The sequence below is a fragment of the Herpailurus yagouaroundi genome, unplaced genomic scaffold (assembly GCF_014898765.1).
Source record: "Herpailurus yagouaroundi ecotype Mexico unplaced genomic scaffold, PumYag 67350, whole genome shotgun sequence".
In the NCBI taxonomy this organism is placed as follows: Eukaryota; Metazoa; Chordata; class Mammalia; order Carnivora; family Felidae; genus Herpailurus; species Herpailurus yagouaroundi.
In genome coordinates, this window is record NW_024420170.1 from 1,334,683 (window position 1) to 1,353,056 (window position 18,374).

At 38.4% G+C, this 18,374-nt stretch overlaps 1 protein-coding gene across 1 annotated transcript in view; it reads right to left on the bottom strand.

Annotated features, from left to right (window-relative positions):
• Positions 1-18,374, bottom strand: part of MTMR8 (myotubularin related protein 8) — a 130,988-nt gene that overhangs the window by 89,421 nt on the left and 23,193 nt on the right. Inside the window, exons 3-4 of the mRNA XM_040467199.1 lie at positions 9,896-10,058; positions 7,801-7,958 (exon numbers count right to left, since the gene is read on the bottom strand). Of these exons, the coding sequence (XP_040323133.1) occupies positions 7,801-7,958; positions 9,896-10,058 (321 nt within the window). The remainder of the gene's footprint in view (positions 1-7,800; positions 7,959-9,895; positions 10,059-18,374) is intronic.

Below are 18,374 nucleotides of genomic sequence, written 5' to 3' on the forward strand. Positions count from 1 at the left end.
AAAAATTCTCAATGAGATATTAGCAAATCGAATTCAACAGCATATAAAAAGAATTATTCACCATGATCAAGTGGGATTCATTCCTGGGATGCAGGGCTGGTTCAACATTCGCAAATCAATCAACGTGATACATCACATTAATAAAAGAAAAGATAAGAATCATATGATCCTGTCAATCGATGCAGAAAAGGCCTTTGACAAAATCCAGCACTCTTTCTTAATAAAAACCCTTGAGAAAGTCTCGATAGAAGGAAAATACTTAAACATCATCAAAGCCATTTTTGAAACACCCACAGCTAACATCATCCGCAATGGGGAAAATCTGAGAGCTTTTTTCCCTGAGATCAGGAACACCACAAGGATGCCCACTCTCACCGCTGTTGTTTAACATAGTGTTGGAAGTGCTAGCATCATCAATCAGACAAAAAAAGGAAATCAAAGGCATCAAAATTGGCAAAGATGAAGTCAAGCTTTCGCTTTTTGCAGATGACATGATATTATACATGGAAAATCTGACAGACTCCACCAAAAGTCTGCGAGAACTGATACATGAATTCAGCAAAGTTGCAGGATACAAAATCAATGTACAGAAATCAGTTGCATTCTTATACACTAACAATGAAGCAACAGAAAGACAAATAAAGAAACTGATCCCATTCACAATTGCACCAAGAAGCATAAAATACCTAGGAATAAACCACCAAAGATGTAAAAGATCTGTATGCTGAAAAGTATAGAAAGCTTATGAAGGAAATTGAAGACGATATAAAGAAATGGAAAGACATTCCCTGCTCATGGATTGGAAGAATAAATATTGTCAAAATGTCAATACTACCCAAAGCTATCTACACATTCAATGCAATCCCAATCAAAATTGCACCAGCATTCTTCTCGAAACTAGAACAAGCAATCCTAAAATTCATATGGAACCACAAAAGGCCCCGAATAGCCAAAGTAATTTTGAAGAAGACCAAAGCAGGAGGCATCACAATCCCAGACTTTAGCCTCTACTACAAAGCTGTCATCATCAAGACAGCATGGTATTGGCACAAAAACAGACACATAGACCAATGGAATAGAATAGAAACCCCAGAACTAGATATGTTTGTGGGAACGTATGGCCAACTAATCTTTGACAAAGCAGGAAAGAACATCCGAAGGAAAAAAGACAGTCTCTTTAACAAATGGTGCTGGGAGAACTGGACAGCAACATGCAGAAGGTTGAAACTAGACCACTTTCTCACACCATTCACAAAAATAAACTCAAAGTGGATCAAGGACCTGAATGTGAGACAGGAAACCATCAAAACCCTAGAGGAGAAAGCAGGAAAAGACCTCTCTGACCTCAGCCGTAGCAATCTCTTACTCGACACATCCCCAAAGGCAAGGGAATTAAAAGCAAAAATGAACTACTGGGACCTTATGAAGATATAAAGCTTCTGCACAGCAAAGGAAACAACCAACAAAACTAAAAGGCAACCAACAGAATGGGAAAAGATCTTTGCAAATGACATATCAGACAAAGGGCTAGTATCCAAAATCTATAAAGAACTCACCAAACTCCACACCCGAAAAACAAATAACCCAGTGAAGAAATGGGCAGAGAACATGAATAGACACTTCTCTAAAGAAGACATCCGGATGGCTAACAGGCACATGAAAAGATGCTCAACGTCGCTCCTCATCAGGGAAATACAAACCAAAACCACACTCAGGTATCACCTCATGCCAGTCAGAGTGGCCAAAATGAACAAATCAGGAGACTATAGATGCTGGAGAGGATGTGGAGAAACGGGAATCCTCTTGCACTGTTGGTGGGAACGCAAACTGGTGCAGCCACTCTGGAAAACAGTGTGGAGATTCCTCAGAAAATTAAAAATAGACCGACCCTATGACCCAGCAATAGCACTGCTAGGAATTTACCCAAGGGATACAGGAGTACTGATGCATAGGGGCACTCGTACCCCAATGTTTACAGCAGCGCTCTCAACAATAGCCAAATTGTGGAAAGAGCCTAAATGTCCATCAACTGATGAATGGATAAAGAAATTGTGGTGTATATACACAAAGGAGTACTACATAGCAGTGAGAAAGAACAAAATATGGTCCTTTGTAGCAACGTGGATGGAATGGAGAGTGTGATGCTAAGTGAAATAAGCCATACAGAGAAAGACAGATACCATATGTTTTCACTCTTATGTGGATCCTGAGAAACTTAACCAAAACCCATGGCGGAGGGGAAGGAAAAAAAAAAAAGAGGTTAGAGTGGGAGAGAGCCAAAGCATAAGAGACTCTTAAAAACTGAGAACAGGGGCGCCTGGGTGACGCAGTCGGTTGAGCGTCCGACTTCAGCCAGGTCACGATCTCGCGGTCCGTGAGTTCGAGCCTCGTGTCAGGCTCTGGGCTGATGGCTCAGAGCCTAGAGCCTGTTTCCCATTCTGGGTCTCCCTCTCTCTACCCCACCCCCGTTCATGCTCTGTCTCTCTCTGTCCCCAAAAAAATGAATAAATGTTGAAAAAAAATTTTTAAAAATAAAAAAAAACTGAGAACAAACTGAGGGTTGATGGGGGGGGTGGGAGGGAGGGGAGGGTGGGTGATGGGTATTGAGGAGGGCACCTTTTGGGATGAGCACTGGTGTTGTATGGAAACCAATTTGACAATAAATTTCATATATTGAAAAAAAAAAGAAAGGAATGACATAAACAATTTAAAAAATAAAAAAAAATCAATGAAACAAAGAACAGGTTCTAGAAAAACATAAACAAAATTGAAAAACCCACAGCCAGACTCATAAAACAGAAGACAATAAGAAAAAAGAGGAGAAATGACCCAAGTAAATAAAATCTGAAGAAAAGGAAATTAACAGCTGACACCACAGTAATACAAAGAATTATGAGAATACTATGAAAAATTATATAGCAGCAAATTAGACAACCTAGAACATGTGGGTAAACTCCTAAAAACATAAAAAGCTTCCATAACTGAATTAGGAAGAAAAAGAAAATCATAACAGATTACTAGTAAGAAAAAGTGAATAGGTAATTTTAAAAAAATACTAAAAAATAAAAGTCCAGGACCAGATGAAGTCACAGGAGAATTCTACTGAACATTTAAAGAAGAGTTAATACCTATTCTCCCCAAACTATTCCAAGAAATAGGGTAAGAAGTAAAGCTTCCAAATACATTCCACAAGGCTAGCATTACCCTGATAGCAAAACCAGACAAAGCCACCATAAAAAAACAAAACAAAAACAAACAAACAAACAAACAAACAAACAAACAAAAAAAACTGCGGGCCAATATTCCTGATGAAAACTTTAGACGCAAAAATCCTCAACAAAATATCAGAAAACTGCATTCAACAATATATTAAAAGGATCATTCACCATGATCGAGTGGGATTTATTCCAGGGATTCAAGGATGATTCAATATTCTCAAATCACTCAATGTGATAAACCACATCAACAAAATGAAGGATGAAAATCATATGATCATCTAAATAGATGCAGAAAAAAACCTGAAAAAATATAACATCCATTCATGATAAAAACTCTTAACAAAGTGGGTTTAGAAAGAACGTACCTCAATATAACAAAGGCCATATTGAAAAACCCACAGCTAACATCTTACTGGTGGAAAAGTGACAGCTTTTCCTCTAACATCAGAAAAAAGACAAAGATGTCTACTCTCGCCACTTTTATTAAACATAGTACTGGAAGTTTTAGCTGCAGCAATCAAACAAGAAATTAGAGGCATCCATATTAAAAAAGAAGTTGTTAAATTGTCATTATTTGCAGATGACATGTAGTATACATTGAAAATCCTAGAATACACATCAAATACTTACTAGAAGTAGTAAATTAATTCTATAAAATTTCAGGATACAAAATTAATACCCAGATATCAGTATCATTTCTATATACTAATAATGAAGTAGCAGAAAGAAAAAGAAAACAATTCCATTTACAATTGTATCAAAATAATAAAATAACTTTGTAGAAATAAACTAAAACAAAAGGTAAAAGAACTGTATCCTGAAAAACATAAACACTGATGAAAAATTGAATTTGACATAAACAATAGAAATATATTCCATGCCCGTATATTGGAAGAATATTGTTAAAATCTTAATACCACCCAACGCAATCTACAGATTTAATGCAATCCCTACCAAAATATCAAAAGCATTTTTCACAAAACTAGAACAAATAATCCTGAAAATTGTATGCAACCCAAATTGACAAAGTAATCTTGAGAAACAAGAGGAAAGCTGGAAGTATCACAATTCTGGGCCAAAATATATACCACAAAGGTATACTAAACAAAACTGTATGGTATTGGCACAAAAACAGACATATACCTGAATAGAATAGAGAACTCAGAAAAAAAAGCCACACTTAAAATGGTCAATCTATGACAAAGAAGGCAATAGTATACAATGGGGAAGAACAGTGTCTTCAAAAAATGGTGCTGGGACTGTTGGTAGGAATGCAAACTGGTGCAGCCACTCTGGAAAACAGTGTGGAGGTTCCTCAAAAAATTAAAAATAGATCTATCCTATGACCCAGCAATAGCACTGCTAGGAATTTATCCAAGGGATACAGGAGTGCTGATGCATGGGGCACTTGTACCCCAATGTTTATAGCAGCACTTTCAACAATAGCCAAATTGTGGAAAGAGCCTAAATGTCCATCAACTGATGAATGGATAAAGAAATTGTGGTTTATATATACAATGGAATACTACTTGGCAATGAGAAAGAATGAAATATGTCCTTTTGTAGCAACATGGATGGAACTGGAGAGTGTGATGCTAAGTGAAATAAGCCATACAGAGAAAGACAGATACCATATGCTTTCACTCTTATGTGGATCCTGAGAAACTTAACAGAAACCCATGGGGCAGGGGAAGGAAAAAAAAAAAAGAAGTTAGAGTGGGAGAGATCCAAAGCATAAGAGACTGTTAAAACCTGAGAACAAACTTAGGGTTGATGGGGGGTGGGAGGGAGGGGAGGGTAGGTGATGGGTATTGAAGAGGGCATCTTTTGGGATGAGCACTGGGTGTTGTATGGAAACCAATTTGACAATAAATTTCATATATTAAAATAAATAAATAGGGGCACCTGGGTGGCTCAGTCAGTTGAGCGTCCGACTTCAGCTCATGTCACGATCTCACCGTTTGTGAGTTCAAGCCCCGCATCAGGCTCTGGGCTGATGGCTCAGAGCCTGGACCCTGCTTCCGATTCTGTGTCTCCCTCTCTCTCTGCCCCTCCCCCATTCATGCTCTGTCTCTCTCTGTCTCAAAAATAAATAAACATTAAAAAAAATTTTTTTTAAATAAATAAATAAATAAATAAAAAGTTTTAAAAATAAATTAATAAAGTCAATATTCTCAGAATGCAGCACATTTGAAAAAGACCTCTACCCATCCTCTTACCTGGACTTAGACTTTGGAGAAGTGGGTCATACAAACAGAAATAAATGGAGCTTCCATTTCAACTCAGAAGCCTACATGTATCTAAGGTGCCAACATAGATATTTCAGACCTAATTTGGGTAACTTAGACACATATTTGAACTGGAAAGAATTCACCTCATCTCTACTTAGTCTTGTCAAGTGTGACACTAATAAGCTACCTCACCAATAGCCCTGCTAAGTGACAGCTTACCAATCTCCTTTCTACTAGATATTCAAAACTGTATTACCAGAAAGGCACAATTACTGTCTTTTTATGATAGTAAAATGCTGGAAATAAAGATCCAACAATTCATAGATAGCACTTAAACATCAATGACTCCCTATGCAGAAAATTATCGCAAAAGGTCTAATTGCCATCCTTAGATAGTCCTTGCAAGGCCAGACCTTTGCCTGGTGCCTGGGAACCTGGATTTTGGAAGTTTTCCCACCATTCCCTAACTGATAATAGTGACTCTCTGTGCCTAAACTGTACAAATAATGTGGTTTATTCTTTGCTGAACACTTGCTTTCCTTCTGGGCATCAGGAACTTTGGTACACACTAAACAGAGAGTGCCTATGTTACCAGGCCCCAATAAAAATCCTGGGCACTGATTCTCCAATAAGCTTCCTTAGTAAATGACAGTTTTCATATATTGTCACAATTTGTTGATAGAGAAATTAGGCATGTGACTGCACTGGGAGAGGACTCTGAAACTCATGCCTATTTTTTTTTTCTGGAATTCACCTGTTTTCTCTTTGATGATTTTGTTTTATATTATTTTGCTATAATAAGTCACAGCCACAAGTGTAACTACACGTTGAGTCCTGTGAGCCTAGTGAATCACTAAACCTGAGGGATGGTCTTGGAAATCCCCAACACATTCCTAGACTTCTATTTTGGCCCAGAGATCTTTCTTAATATCCAGAATCAAATGTTTGATATCAAATACTTGATATCTGTTAATCACCCATGAACTCAAGTCTAAAACTGAAGACACTGTGTTTCCCTCTTCTTAAGTTCCTTATCTTGGCTAACATATCCATTATCCACTTGGTCATTCAAGCCAGAAACCAGGAAACCTGGGATGCATACTAAACTCCCTCATTAATCTGTCACCAGGTTCTTTCAATTCTACCACCTATCTCTTAAAACCATGTCATCCTCTCCATCTATAGTTATTGCCTTTGTTCAGGTTTTCATCACCTCTCATATCATTCTCCTGCATTCTTAGCTCAAGCAAATTCTCCACACCAATACCTAAGTTATCTTTCTAAAACACAAATACACTTACATGCCCTTCTAAGCTTAAAATATTCTAGTGGCTCCTGTCTTCAGGATAATGTTCAAATTCCTTAATTAGGCCATGAAGCCCTTCATGACCTGGATTCACTTCCTGACCTTCTTCTTTCTCTCCGTATATAAATTAGGATAGATTTTCTTCTCCAGACTATTTCCCAAAGCATCAAGCTGTTTCTGGTTTCACAGTCTGAATTCCATATCCTTCATCTATGCTCCCATAGCATCCTATGCTTTAGACTATGAGAACTCTGATTCAGTGTCTTCAGTGAAGTAGGTACTTAATAAATGCTGGTTGAATGGCTTAATGTTAAATGAAAAGGAGAGATTATAAATGATTTTTCTCTTTTTTCAAAAAGTTGTTTATAGATTTGGATACTAGCCCTTTGTCTGATATGTCATTTGCAAATATCTTTTCCCATTCCGTCGGCTGCCTTTTAGTTTTGTTGATTGTTTCCTTTGCAGTGCAGAAGATTTTTTATCTTCATGAGGTCTCAATAGTTCATTTTTGCTTTTAATTCCCTTGCTTTTGGGGATGTGTCAAGTAAGAAATTGCTGCGGCTGAGGTCAGAGAGGTTTTTTCCTGCTTTCTCCTCTAGGGTTTTGATGGTTTCCTGTCTCACATTCAGGTCCTTTATCCATTTTGAGTTTATTTTTGTAGCAACGTGGATGGAACTGGAGAGTGTTATGCTAAGTGAAATAAGTCATACAGAGAAAGACAGATACCACATGTTTTCACTCTTACGTGGATCCTGAGAAACTTAACTGAAGACCATAGGGGAGGGGAAGGGAAAAAAAAAGGTTAGAGAGGGAGGGAGCCAAAATATAAGAGACTCTTAAAAACTGAGAACAAACTGAGGATTGATGGGGGTTGGGAGGGAGGGGAGGGTGGTTGATGGTTATTGAGGAGGGCACCTGTTGGGATGAGCACTGGGTGTTGTATGGAAACCAATTTGACAATAAATTTCATATTAAAAAAAAGTTGTTTGCTGATATTCTTCTGGCTTAATTAAATGGATCAAAAGGAAAACAATGACAAAAATACCTCATAGTTTCTGTTGGCTTCTGTTATGATCCAGTACCTGTTGGGTATTCCCATACGCCCAAAGTCTGATATTGGGTCAATCAGTTTCCACCCATTTTCCTTCATCTCTTTTGAGGATTTGGGATTATAAGAAAAAGCATACAGATCTTCAGGTAATGCTGGAGGAGATAAACATGAAAACAAAGTAATAATGAGTGAAACTTAAAGAACAACAAATTATGCTAAAAAAAAAGTCTAGATTTCCTTTTCCTAAAGGGAATGTTTGTGAAACAGGGCAATGACTTGTGTACAAGGTTGGCTTTATGTGAGGAATAAGAACTGGAATATTGCTTCAAAGTCTTATTTTAAAAATGTTTTAATTTTTTGTGATACTAATACAAAGCAGGGACATACTTCCTGGTTTCCTGTGAATTGCTGGATAATGGACTGAACCAAAACTTTAGGGTTTTACATGCTGGGAAAGTGGTCCTTACCAAAAGTTTTTAACTGAGCTTCAATGACTTAATTGCTTTGCTTATTGTAACATGTTGCAAAACATTTACAGTGTTCTTGTATTCCAATTGTTAGGCCAATACCTGCTTCTGGTTGATAAATGGCCATTTTTTCTCTTCTTCCTGTCAACCCCACTTCCTCCCTTCACAAGATTAAACATTCAATCAGTAATGCATCTGACCAATTTATGTGGCAAGAACTTTTCCAGAGATGGAAGAGTCTGCCAATGCCTTATAAGGTGTTGAGTTGACTGACAGTTAACCTCTATCAATAAAATTCCAACAAATTCTGGGGAAAGGGTGGAAGAAAATGGGAGGGAAGACACAAAAGCATGGAAATTCCACAGACTAAAATCAGAGGTAGCTTTTGAGTTAGCCACATAGGCATAGGGCTGGGGGATGAGACTGTGAGGCTGGATGAAACAGGGATAGCTGCATTATTAAGGACTCTGAAAAACTGCCCTAGTCTTCTGAATGGAACTGAATGTAGGGATAGGAACAGTGGGACAAACATAAAGCTTGCAAGACAATAGGTAACAAATTTTGATCCAAAGCAATCTTCCTGAATTGACAAATAATTTATAAGTTGATACTTAAAAGGAGGGAGGGAGAGAGAAGAAAATAACATCTATTACACATCTATATACCAAGTAGAGAGTAAAATGCACAAATGCATCTAAACCTCCAAACAACCCCCATAGGGAGCTTACACTATCACTACTTTTTTTAAAGATTATGTGCGGTCAATAAAGAAAAAAACCTCCATATATTAAAAAAAAAGATTATATGTGATTTTTGATTTTTAAGTTTGAGAGAATGCATGTATGTGCAAGTGGGGGAGGGGCAGAGAGAGAGGGAGAGTGAATCCCAAGCAGGCACCACACTGTCAGTGCAGAGCCCCATGCAGGGCTCAAACTCACAAACCATGAGATCACGACTCAAGCCTAAATCAAGAATCGAATGCTCAACCAACTTAGCTACCCAGGCACCCCAAGATTATATGTGCTTTTATTTTTTTTAGTTTTTATTTGAATTCCATTTAGTTAACATACAGTGTTTTATTAGTTTCAGGTATACAAAATAGTAATTCAACACTTCTATACAACACCCAGTGTTCATCACAAGTGTACTCCTTAATTCTCATCACCTATTTAATCCAACCCCCCACCCCCCTCCCCTCTGTTAACCATCAGTTTGTTCTCTATAATTAAGTGTCTGTTTCTTGATTGTCTCTCTCCCTCTCTTATTTTTCCCTTTCTTTATTTTGTCTCTTATATTCCACATGAATGAAATCATATGATATTTGTCTTTCTAAGGCTGACTTATTTCATTAAGCCTCATACCCTTTCAGTCCATCCACGTTGTTGCAAATGGAAAGATCTCATCCATTTTTATGACTGAATAACATTCCATTACTACTTTTACAGATGAAGAAGCTGAGTTAAGAGGTTATATAACTTGCCCAAATACCATGAGGCTGGTAAGTAGCAGAGCCCAGATCCAAACTCTGTTCTGTTTAACTCCATAGCTCATGATCTTTCTATTATACCATTCTAGGGAAAAACAATTAAAATGATTTAGGCTAAAAATACTGTCATACCTACCTGGCTGAGAAAGATTGAGCAGCAAATTATAAACATCATGGCACACAATGTGAGAGTCTAAAACAAAGTGGGCCACCCAGAAGTTCTTGCAGCGGAGGATAAGGGGACAGCCCAGGCTAGTGATAGGCAATTTCTCTACATTGGCAATGTGATGCAGTACAATCTACAAAACAGAAAAGAACCAAAATAAATTCACAGACATGCACTAGGTCTAGGACTATCAGTGTGGCTTACTTTCAGCAATGGTAACAGCATAGCCAGAGATGTGATCATATCTACAGCCTAAAACCATCCTTTGTAAATCACAACTGGGTTTCTCACAAACAGAAGTAAACAGTGGTAAATCAATACGAATCAAGTTGCAGTGTTATAAAACTTCTCTTCTTCTTAGGATTATAAGGCTAACAGGTTTGTGGGTCAATTGAGGTGAACTGGCTCACAGCAGATGGCTTCTAGCATACTATGATGAAGTTTATGATTGTAGAATCATTGACACAGATGAAAAGATAATTTTTGTTTATTCTACCAAATCTAATTAAAATGATTAATAATTGGTATTGTGCTTTATCGCTCACAAGATAGTCCATGGCCAGAGGACTTAGCTATTTAAGTCCTGTAATAACTCTTTGAGGTATAATCACCCCATTTCAAGAATGAAAGAAACCAGGGCTCTGAGAAGTGAATTCCTTATCACAGGTCACACAGTTAATAAGTGGCACAAATAGGATTTAAGTCACGGCAGTCTAACTCCAAGTCCAGGATCCGTCTCAAGGAATTCTAAAAAGTCTAGTCTAGGAATTCTAAAAAGTCTAATACCAGGAGAAAATTTTCTCTTCCACATTTTAGATTCTAGTAAGAGGAAACAAAGAGTGAAGTGGGCAAAAATTTACCTAAGTAACTTAGGAAATTTAGGTAACTTAGGAAATGAGTAGAGAATATAACACTAAGAACTAAAGGAACTATACATAAGTACTGTACTATATAGTTAATAAAGTTATTTCCCATGGGAGTACAGGGTAACTGCTCTGATTAAAAAAGGAGGATGATTAAATCTTCATTCTAGTCACTCCTACCCCTGCTGATGCCAGTAGAAAAGAAATAAATGCATGGTAAAAGAAACTGCATCTAAATAATAAAATTCTTTATACATTCCAAAAGCCATGGAATCATGGTTTTATGTTTTAGTCTTTGATATTCTCCTCCTATCTGTGCCTTTGATGTTTCCTGCAACTAAAAGCCTAGATGCACTCTATTCATTCTCTGTACTCCTTGTCCTGTGACTAGAATGACCTTCTGATCATCATTCACTGTCTTTTATTTTGCTCCACCCCACACACTCCAAGCCTCAGCCCCAATTTATTTAGAAATGATATCTCTTCCAGGAAATCTTTCAATCATATGCACCATCTAAGAATGGACCAGGTGGGGGGACTATTAATATATTCTTCACAGGTATTTTCCATCTTAATTTCTATCTCAATTGTTTTGTCAAACTCAGTTTCTGCCATGACAGTTTTGGAGGAGTCACAAAAACTACTTATAATGTAGTAAGAATTAATAGATCAAATTTCAATAAAATCAGATAAAAAAGGAAGATCTATGTTTGGCTAGTAAAACACTGATCATGAAGATCAGGCACCAAGCACAAAACTGCTAAATTGGAAAGTGAATCAGACAAAGTCTGGGAAGAACTACATTAATAGTTCTAATTTAGTAATTATGCCTTCTTTGACATATATAAGTAATTACCATAAGTCCTCACTTCCAGATATAGTCCACGGGTTTGAAATAACACCCAGTAGGAGCAAATCTGGGGATATGTGTGCTGTCTATGAATGCAGGTAGAAAGAAGAAAGGTTCACAGCACAGTATTAAAGAACTGGTTTCCAAAGTTTTAGAAATGGAAGATTCCTTAATAATTACATTAGCTAGCTACCTTATATTACAAATGAAAAATTGAAGCCCAGAGACCAAGAGTCCCTTGCTTAAGGCCATACAGCCAGTTAATGGACAGCTGACTCTAGCTAAAACTAGCTCTCCTGATTCTTCTTTTGGCACAACCAAAGGGAGCAAGTTACAACCTCATATGGGGAAAGTTCATGGTATTTTAAAAAGCAAGTGTTAAAATACTTCTTTCATACGTATATTCATATTTTATACTTATATAATACAGCAGTACACCCCCACCTTAACTACAGTTTTGTTTTCCATGGTTTTTGTTACCCATGGTCAACTGTAGCCCAGAAGTAGATGATCCTCTTTATGATATATCAGAAGGTCAATAGTAGCCTAACATTATGTCACAATGTCTACATCATTCACCTCACTTCATCTTATCACATAAGCATGTTATTATCTCACATCATCACAAGAAGGGTGAGTACAGTATACGAAGATATTCTGAGAGAGAGACCACATAAACAAAACTATATTGTTATAATTATTCTATTATTAGTTATTGCTATTAATTTCTTACTGTGCCTAATTTATAAATTAAACTTTACCTAGGTATGTATGTATATGAAAAATCATAGTATACATGGGGCTTGGTACTTTCTGCAGTTTCAGGCATCCACTGGGGGTCTTGGAATATATCCCCTGTAGATAAGTGGGGGGGGGGGGGTCTACTGTAGTATGTATCATGTGCAAGTCACTGTTTTAAACACTTATTAAGTTTTTTATTCCCATAACAAGGTATTATTATTATTATCCCTATTTTACACGTGAGAGAAGTGAGACACTAAGAAATTAAATAAGTTGCCTACAGTTACAAAGGTAATAAATGTTGAAGTTGGAATTTCACCCTGAGCAGACTGGCTCTCAGGTTGGTGATCTTAATCACTATGCTATGCCATATACCAAGTATGTTATACTTGTTATAAACAAGGAGGTCTAAGCATAAATCTGGCTAATGATTAAGATTCAATGATGCTACTTCAGGATGGGGAAGACATAAAGTAATGTTAGGGGTATTTAACTAATTAGAAAACTTTGTTTAAAGGTGCAAAAAGAAACACATACACACATGAAAGCATAACCTGTCTTAGATCAGAAAGATGGTCAAATAATTGATACCGAAGGTATAGTCAATGGTGCATCTACACCACCTAAGAGCTTTTTAGAAATTTAGAATCTCAGAACTGAGATTCTGCATTTTTAACAAGCACCCAGGTGACACAGATACTGATGGTTCTTGGACCACACTTTATAAGTAGCAAGGTTTTAAATTGTTTCAGGATGCTCACCAACTAGGCTCAGAAAATGAACAGAGAGCACACTACCTAAAAATATTTAGGAAAAATCCCATGTAGCTTTATTTTTTTTTCAACGTTTATTTATTTTTGGGACAGAGAGAGACAGAGCATGAACGGGGAAGGGGCAGAGAGAGAGGGAGACACAGAATCGGAAACAGGCTCCAGGCTCTGAGCCATCAGCCCAGAGCCTGACGCGGGGCTCGAACTCACAGACCACGAGATCGTGACCTGGCTGAAGTCGGACGCTTAACCGACTGCGCCACCCAGGCGCCCCCCATGTGGCTTTAAATGACTAAGATGACCATAGTCAATAACATCAGGGACAAAGAGTCATGTGATTCAATCTATAAAAAAAAAAACATAAAATAGGTTCTTTGAAGAAAAGTTTTTATAGCAATTTAACTGTTACTTGAAATTTCAAGAAACTACCATATTAGAAAGCAAATAAACACAACTCTTTAGACCCTCTGATACTTCTTCTTGTGAACATACCCATGTTTCTTTCTGGGCTACACCAGAAACCTCCATATATATCAGGTGGGTTGCAGTAAGATATAGAATCCCATCAACAGATTTCTTACACACATAACAATCCAGGTATTTCACATTTTCTACCTGTTATTTGGGGGGGAAACACTGATTGAATTATCAACTCACTGACACCTATGATTAAAGTTGGATAATTAAAAGCAGGATAAATGCTCTTAATTTGCCACAAAACTTCTTTCAGGCTTTCTAATTCCCGCCAAGGTAGCAAACTACTATGGTCTGGGTTTCCTAAATCAGCTGTGGAGAAACAATAAAACTAACAAGAAAATATGGATTCTAGGAAGGGTTAAAAGTTTAGATGATGTTACCTGATTGGGAAGGTGTGGAAGGAAGATAAATAAAACATAATAGCCTGCTACGGTACTTATCTTATTGAGAGAGGTTGCAGTTGTTGTATGCGTAAAAATCAACAGGGGTGAATAACATGATGTTGGATCTTAAGTTAAAGGGTAAGAAAATATGTAACTTTCTATAAAACAGGAGAAAACAATCTATCCACTGGAAAACAAAAAAGGAAAAAAAATACAAAAAAGAGAGTACCATAAATGAAAAGTAAAAAATGAAATGCCACCTACACTAGTGGTGAGCATAGCATAACATACAGAGTTGTTGAATCACTAAGTCGTACACATTGAACTAATGTAACACTGTGTGTCAACAATAATAAAATTTAAAAAATAATAAAAGTATAATTAATTACAACAAATGTACATGAATTAAACTTACCAATTTTTTTAAACTTCCCAATTAAAAGACAAACTTACATACTGGATTAAAACAAAAGATTCAAACAATATTCAGTCTAAAAAAGACACACTTAAAGAGACATAAACAAACAAAAAAAAAGAATGGAAAAGATATATTAAACAAATAGGAACCAAAACAAAGCTGGAGTAGCATTTTCAACATCTGACAAAATAGAATTAAGTGACAAAGAACAAAAGAAGATATACACATCATAAACATATGCATTGTATAATACAGTTTTGAAATGCATCTTGCTTGATGTACTTTGCTTGAAGCAGAACATAAGAGAAAAAAAGAACACTTGGATATTTTAACACTCTACTTTGAAAATAGTAGATCAAGAATACAAAAAAAAAAAATTAAGAGACATAGAGTACTTGCAGAATACAACTAAAAAGCTCAAGCTATTGGATATACAGAGTAGAATTCTATATCCAAAAGAGAACAAAGAACCACTCAAGATAACAAAAAAATTCCAAGAAGGCAACATGATTATGGCTTTAAAGAAAGCCTCAATAAAATCAAAAGGCTCAGTTACACACACTCTATGTTCTCCAAACATAATACAATGACATTACAAATTAACAAAAAAATAAAGGCCAAAAATTACCATGTGACAGCATATTATTGAATTAACCGTGGCTTAAAAGAAAATTGTAAACAGAGGCCCCTGGGTGGCTCAATCAATTAAGTGTCCGACTTTGGGTCAGGTCATGAACTTACGGTTCGTGGGTTCAAGCCCCGCATTGGGTTCTGTGCTGACACCTCAGAGGCTGGAGGCTGGTTCGGATTCTGTGTCTCCCTCTCTTTCTTCCCCTCCCCCACTCATGCTCTCTCTCTCTCTCTCTCTCTCTCTCTCTCAAAAATAAACATTAAAAGAACAAAAGAAGGCCAACACCAAGACACATTTAAATTTGTAAAATACAGAGATAAGGAAATCATCCTGAGAGCAGCAAGGGAAAAAAAGGCCTTAACCTACAAGGGCGGACAAATACGTTTCACAGATCTCCCCACAGAAACTTGGCAGGCCAGAAGTGAGTGGCATAATACATTCAACATGCCAAATGGCAAAAACATGGACCCAAGAATACTTTATCCAGCAAGGTTGTCATTCATGATAGAAGGAGAGATCAAGAGTTTCCCAGACAAACAAAATTTAAAGGAGTTTGTGACCATTAAATCAGTCCTGGAAGAAATATTAAAGGAGACCCTTAGAGTGGGAAAGTAAGGCCAAAAGCAACAAAGACTTCAAAGGAACAAAGAAAATCTCTAGAAACACCAACTTTACAGGTAATACAATGGCACTAAATTCATATCTATGAATAATCACGCTGAATGTAAATGGACTAAATGCTCCACTCAAAAGACATAGGGTGTCAGAATGGGTTTAAAAAAAAAAAGACCAATTTAAAGAGAGAGACTCATTTTTGAACTAAGAAGACACCTGCCAATTGAAAGTGAGAGGATGGAGAAGCATTTATCATACTAAAGGACATCAAAAGAAAGCCAGACTAGCCATACCTATATCAGACAAACTAGATTTTAAAACAAAGACAAGAGATGAAGGGCACTATATCATAATAAAGGGGTATATTAAACAAGAAAAATCTAACAATTGCAAATATTTCTGCCCCCAGTATGGAAGAACCCAAATGTATAAATCAATTGCAAGCATAAAGGAACTCATAGATAATAATACAAAAACAGCAGGGAACTTTAACACCCCGCTTACAACATTGGACATATCAACAGGGAAATAGCTTTTTTTTTTTTTTTTCAAATTTTTTTTTTTTAACGTTTATTTATTTTTGAGACAGAGAGAGAGACAGAGCATGAACGGGGGAGGGGTAGAGAGAGAGAGGGAGACACAGAATCGGAAACAGGCTCCAGGCTCTGAGCCATCAGCCCAGAGCCTGACGCGGGGCTCGAACTCACAGACCGCGAGATCGTGACCTGGCTGAAGTCGGACGCTTAACCGACTGCGCCACCCAGGCGCCCCTCAACAGGGAAATAGCTTTGACTGACACACTGGACCAGATGGATTTCACAGATACACACAAAACATTTCATCCTAAAGTGGCACGATACACATTCTTTTTAAAGTGCACATGGAACATTCTCCAGAATAGATCACATACTGGGGTCACAAATCCACCCTCAACAACTACAAAAAGACTGGGATCATACCATGCATATTTCCAATCACAATGCTATGAAACTTGAAGTCAACCACAAGAAAAACTCAGAAATAACACAAATACATGGAGGCTAAAGAGCATTCTACTAAAGAATTAATGGGGGAGAGAGGGAAGATGGCGGCGTAGGAGGACGCTGGGCTCACCGCGTGTGCTGCTGATCACTTAGATTCCACCTACACCTGCCTAAATAACCCAGAAAACCACCAGAGGATTAGCAGAAAGGAGTCGCCGGAGCCAAGCGCAGACGAGAGGCCCACGGAAGAGGGTAGGAAGGGCGGCGAGGCGGTGCGCGCTCCACGGACTGGCGGGAGGGAGCCGGGGCGGAGGGGCGGCTCGCCTGCCAAGCAGAGCACCCGAGTCTGGCTTGCAAAAAGCGGAGGGGCCTGACGGACTGTGTTCCGACAGCAAGCGCGACTTAGCGTCTGGGAGGTCATAAGTTAACAGCTCTGCTCAGAAAGCGGGAAGGCTGGAGGACAAAGGGAAGGAGAGCTGCTGAGCCCCCGGACTACAGAGCTCAGTTTGGTGGGGAACAAAGGCGCTCGCCAGCGCCATCTCCCCCGCCCATCCCCCAGCCTAAATCCCAAAGAGAACCAGTTCCTGCCAGGGAACTTGCTCAGTCCGCGCAAACACCCAACTCTGCGCTTCTGCGGAGCCAAACCTCCGGCAGCGGATCTGACTCCCTCCTGCTGCCACAGGGCCCCTCCTGAAGTGGATCACCTAAGGAGAAGCAAGCTAAGCCTCCCCTCCTGCCCCTGTGCACCTTGCCTACCCACCCCAGCTAAGACGCCAGAAACCCAGCATCACAAGCCTGGCAGTGTGCAAGTAGCCCAGATGGGCCACCGCACCCCACAGTGAATCCCGCCCCTAGGAGAGTGGAAGAGAAGGCACACACCAGTCTGACTGTGGCCCCAGCGGTGGGCTGGGGGCAGACATCAGGTCTGACTGCGGCTCCTCCCACCAACTCCAGCTATACACCACAGCACAGGGGAAGTGCCCTGCAGGTCCTCACCACGCCAGGGACAATCCAAATGACCAAGCGGAAGAAATCCCCTCAGAAGAATCTCCAGGAAATAACAACAGCTAATGAGCTGATCAAAAAGGATTTAAATAATATAACAGAAAGTGAATTTAGAATAATAGTCATAAAATTAATCGCTGGGCTTGAAAACAGTATAGCTGACAGCAGAGAATCTCTTGCTACAGAGATCAAGGGACTAAGGAACAGTCACGAGGAACTGAAAAATGCTTTAAACGAAATGCATAACAAAATGGAAACCACCATGGCTCGGATTGAAGAGGCAGAGGAGAGAATAGATGAACTAGAAGATAAAGTTATGTAAAGAGGAAGCTGAGAAAAAGAGAGATAAAAAAATCCAGGAGTATGAGGGGAAAATTAGAGAACTAAGTGATACACTAAAAAGAAAAAATAAAGGCATAATTGGTATCCCAGAGGAGGAAGAGAGAGGGAAAGGTGCTGAAGGGGTACTTGAAGAAATCATAGCTGAGAACTTCCCGAACTGGGGAAGGAAACAGGCATTGAATTCCAAGAGAAACAGAGAACTCCCTTCAGACGTAACTTGAATCGATCTTCTACACGACATATCATAGTGAAACTGGCAAAATACAAGGATAAAGAGAAAATTCTGAAAGCAGCAAGGGATAAACGTGCCCGAAAATATAAAGAGAGACCTATAAGACTCGTGACTGATCTCTCTTTTGAAACTTGGCAGG